This window comes from Charadrius vociferus, unplaced genomic scaffold (assembly GCF_000708025.1).
Source record: "Charadrius vociferus isolate BGI_N301 unplaced genomic scaffold, ASM70802v2 scaffold269, whole genome shotgun sequence".
Lineage (NCBI taxonomy): Eukaryota > Metazoa > Chordata > Aves > Charadriiformes > Charadriidae > Charadrius > Charadrius vociferus.
The window spans coordinates 1,779,999-1,783,399 of NW_009660184.1; the positions used below are offsets into that span (position 1 = coordinate 1,779,999).

The 3,401-nt window shown below is 44.4% G+C and overlaps 1 protein-coding gene across 1 annotated transcript in view; it reads left to right on the forward strand.

Annotated features, from left to right (window-relative positions):
* Window positions 1-1,441: 1,441 nt before the first annotated feature.
* The window catches only part of KLF11 (Kruppel-like factor 11), a 5,085-nt gene continuing 3,125 nt past the window's right edge, over window positions 1,442-3,401 (forward strand). The window contains exons 1-3 of the mRNA XM_009893270.1: window positions 1,442-1,480; window positions 1,547-1,801; window positions 3,128-3,396. Coding sequence (XP_009891572.1) covers window positions 1,442-1,480; window positions 1,547-1,801; window positions 3,128-3,396 — 563 coding nt within the window. The remainder of the gene's footprint in view (window positions 1,481-1,546; window positions 1,802-3,127; window positions 3,397-3,401) is intronic.

Genomic DNA, 3,401 nt, shown 5'->3' on the forward strand with positions numbered 1-3,401 from the left:
GCTCTCCTGGAACGTTGGGCTGGGGGGGGAATCATCTGCTGGCTTGGTTGCCCGCAATCACACTTTGAGGAACACTCGCAGGCTTTCTGGCTGCTTAGTGCAGAGCCTGGCCTGGTGTGGCTCCTGTTTGACAGGCAGTCTAGAGGTCCAGGTGACATCGATTTTTTGCCCTCGATCCTGTTCTCATTGTTTTCAGTGGAAATGCTTGGGAATCTTAGAGCAGTTAGTCGCTTTAGAGTGCTTTAACCCCTTCCTGCCCCCAATCTTGACTTCTCCATGTGTGGTATGTCTTGTTTTAGGTGACAGTGCTCTCTAAGTGCAGTACTGGCATTTTGGAACCATTATGTTTAATGTGTTTGGGATGCACATCCCCAAAGTTGAGACAGCGTCACACAGCTTTGCATCTTTGTGACACTGTTAAGCCAGGGTCGTTCCACATTACTTAATGAAACTCAGTAACAAAACTCCTTGACTTAAGTGTGTTAAGTGATGTCACCCAACAAGTATAGTTCCCTCTAGGGTTTTAGGCCATGGTAACGGTGTGGCGGTGCTTGCTGTTGCTTTTTTAGTTAAAACCCTTTTGCTGCAGTATATAAGCACTTTGCATAACAGCATTCATCTCAAGAATCTTGGTCCATGCTTCTGAACCCCACCCTTCACAGTTGGTTGGTCTGCCTAAAGACTGGAACAGTTTGAATACTTAGTTGAGACCAAGCTGGCACAGGAGCAATAAACCAGCACCGCAGTGTAGCTTTTAGAGTCACTGTCAAGCACTGAGGGCACTTTATGAAGTTTGTGTATCCTTTCGCAGAGAAGTCAAGTGTTTTGCATGCATGCATATGCACAAATTTTATGTAATGCTTGCATTTGGAAACAATATGATTACATTTGTCTCCATGTTACTGGTAGTGTGTCTTGGGATACCTAGTACTGATGTAGCATCACACCTTTCTAAAGTACAGTACAAACAATTCCTACTTCACTTTAAAGGCTATTTTCCTTCCTTCCCTGTACCCTGGCTTCGCTATTGGTAAAAATAAGATTAAAATACTTTTCCAAGGTGTGGTACTCTGAATCAGTGATCGTACCTTAAAGCATCTTACTGTCAGCTGAAATTTATCTTTTAAATGTTATCAGAGCGAGATCGGTCCTGAATAGCAGTTTTCTTTTGGGTCCAGGAAACAGCCTTGTCTAAACAAGGTTGGAAGTCAAGATTTTTTCCTCTTTTTGCTTGTATGCAAGCATGGGATGTGTTTACTCAGAGCAGTGTAATCCAGGAAAGTAACTCTGGAAACGTGAGCTTCACACATACCTGTTCCTTTCCTCCAAATCATACTACTTTTTTTTTTTTTTTTTTTTTAAAAGGAGTAGCAGGGGTGGGGAGATGAGCTGGTGGGGGAGGGGAAGAGTTCAGCTGGTTGATAAAATCCTTGCCGCGGGCATGGGATCTGTTTCAGATGACCTTCATCCCAAGCAGACAGTATGTGGGTGGTTTCAGCTTTGTATTCTGACTTGTCCTAATAGCCAGTAATCCGATTGCATTTAGGTTGACATTGTGGACATCTATGAGTCTATCCGTGAAAGGCAGCGTCATGACAGCGAAAGGTCTACCTGCAGCACCTTGGAGCAGAACGACATTGAAGCTGTTGAAGCGCTTGTTTGTATGAGCTCCTGGGGTCAAAGATCGCAGAAAGGTGACATATTAAAGATAAGGCCACTTACGCCCTTCTCGGATTCTGGTGATTTCACAATGCACGCTGAGGCTACGTCTGAATTACCAAAGGACTATTTATCTACGCTGGTAAGAAAAACATGAATGCAAGATAAATATGCCTGACACCTGGGTGTTTCATCTCTGCAATGTTTGAACTTGGCTGGAAAAGAGAGCTTGCTCATGTGTCCCTGTGTAGAATGGCTACAGTACAGCCAGTGCTGTGTGTGTACATAGAATAGTGAGGTGGGTGTGTTGAGTTTGTTTTTTTCTGCTGTCTCTGGAATGGCAAATGTAGGGGTTTTATCCCTTGTTAAATCTAGATGTGAAAGCCCTTGCTGATGGGCTATTTAACTTAACAGCTGAGGATGCTGTCTACATGGTTATTGGAGGTTTCTTGGAGCAAGAACGGCAGCGTGAGCCTCAGTGATTCAGCACCGACTTATCTGCAAGCACTATATGAAAAAGGCACTTGGTGACATTTGGCTTCACTCTAGTTATTACAAGAGAAAGTACAGGTTACCATTATGAAATAGACAACTAGTTTCCATGTTATGTGTTTGTACATGTAGTCTTTTAATTCTGCAGTGTATTGGTCTACTCTGGCTGACTAATATTGGTTGAATCACTTTTTTTTTTTGTTGTTGCAGTTTATGTTGCAACAAAAGTAGGTATTAAAAAAGAGCTTTGTGCCATTCAAGTTTCAGATGGCTAAGGCCTGTTTCAACCAGTAGGCTTCTAGTATCCAGTTATGTCAGGAAAAGGGGGAATAATAGAGGAGAGGGGATGGGGTAGTATGGCAGCTGCTTGATGGGCTTCACTCGTGCTCCTGCCACTTGGTGTTGGCACTGTCTCTTGAGCAGCACAGGACATGGGCATGACATTTCAGTGGTAAAGGAGGAAGGAGAGGTGGTGGCAGCAAGAGAGCGTAGAGAAAAATGGATGAATAAGAAGGGAGAGAGCAGTTCCATTTGTATGTATCTCAGAAGTAGCCACCAGCTGGTGGGGTGCTCATTGATAAGATCTAGGGCTTGCTAGAAGCTTGAAATTGAAACGGTGCAGTATCGGTATTTGTTGTTAGTCTGTTTTCTGTAAGCAGCGGAGAGCTCATAGCCTCTTACAGCCACACCAATTGCTGAGGGGAAAGGAATGAGAGAGTTTTTGCAGCGCAGTGAGTGGACACGCCATGTTTTATGCAGGTTTACCTCTGCCTCATTGCCTTTGTTTTATTAATATGCTTTTGAGCATATACAGAATGGCCATCAGATGAGGCGGTGTGTGCTTTAATCAGTTTGTCCCAAGAGGCAGGTTCTGAGATGCTGCGAAGGGGGTGTAACTTTGTTTTTCACAGTAGAGATAGTGAAAAATTCTGCTATGAAGTTACACAGCTGTATAATGGTGTTTTCTTTTTTGCAGTGCATGACCCCTCCGCACAGCCCTGACTTTGTTGAGATGTCTGCTGCTATGCTCCTCTCCTCGCAAGTCACTTACTCCAAACCAAGGACTGTCATGGCAAATACAGCTGCCTGCTTGGTCACATCAGCCACCAGCGCCTCTCCCATAACCAAGCCATCTGTTATCAACATGGAGCGACAGTGCAGTCAGAAGCCGGTGATATCTGAATCCTTTGCCCCTCAGCCTTGCAGGGCCATGGCAACTAGCGTGATACGTCACACAGGTGATAGTTCTG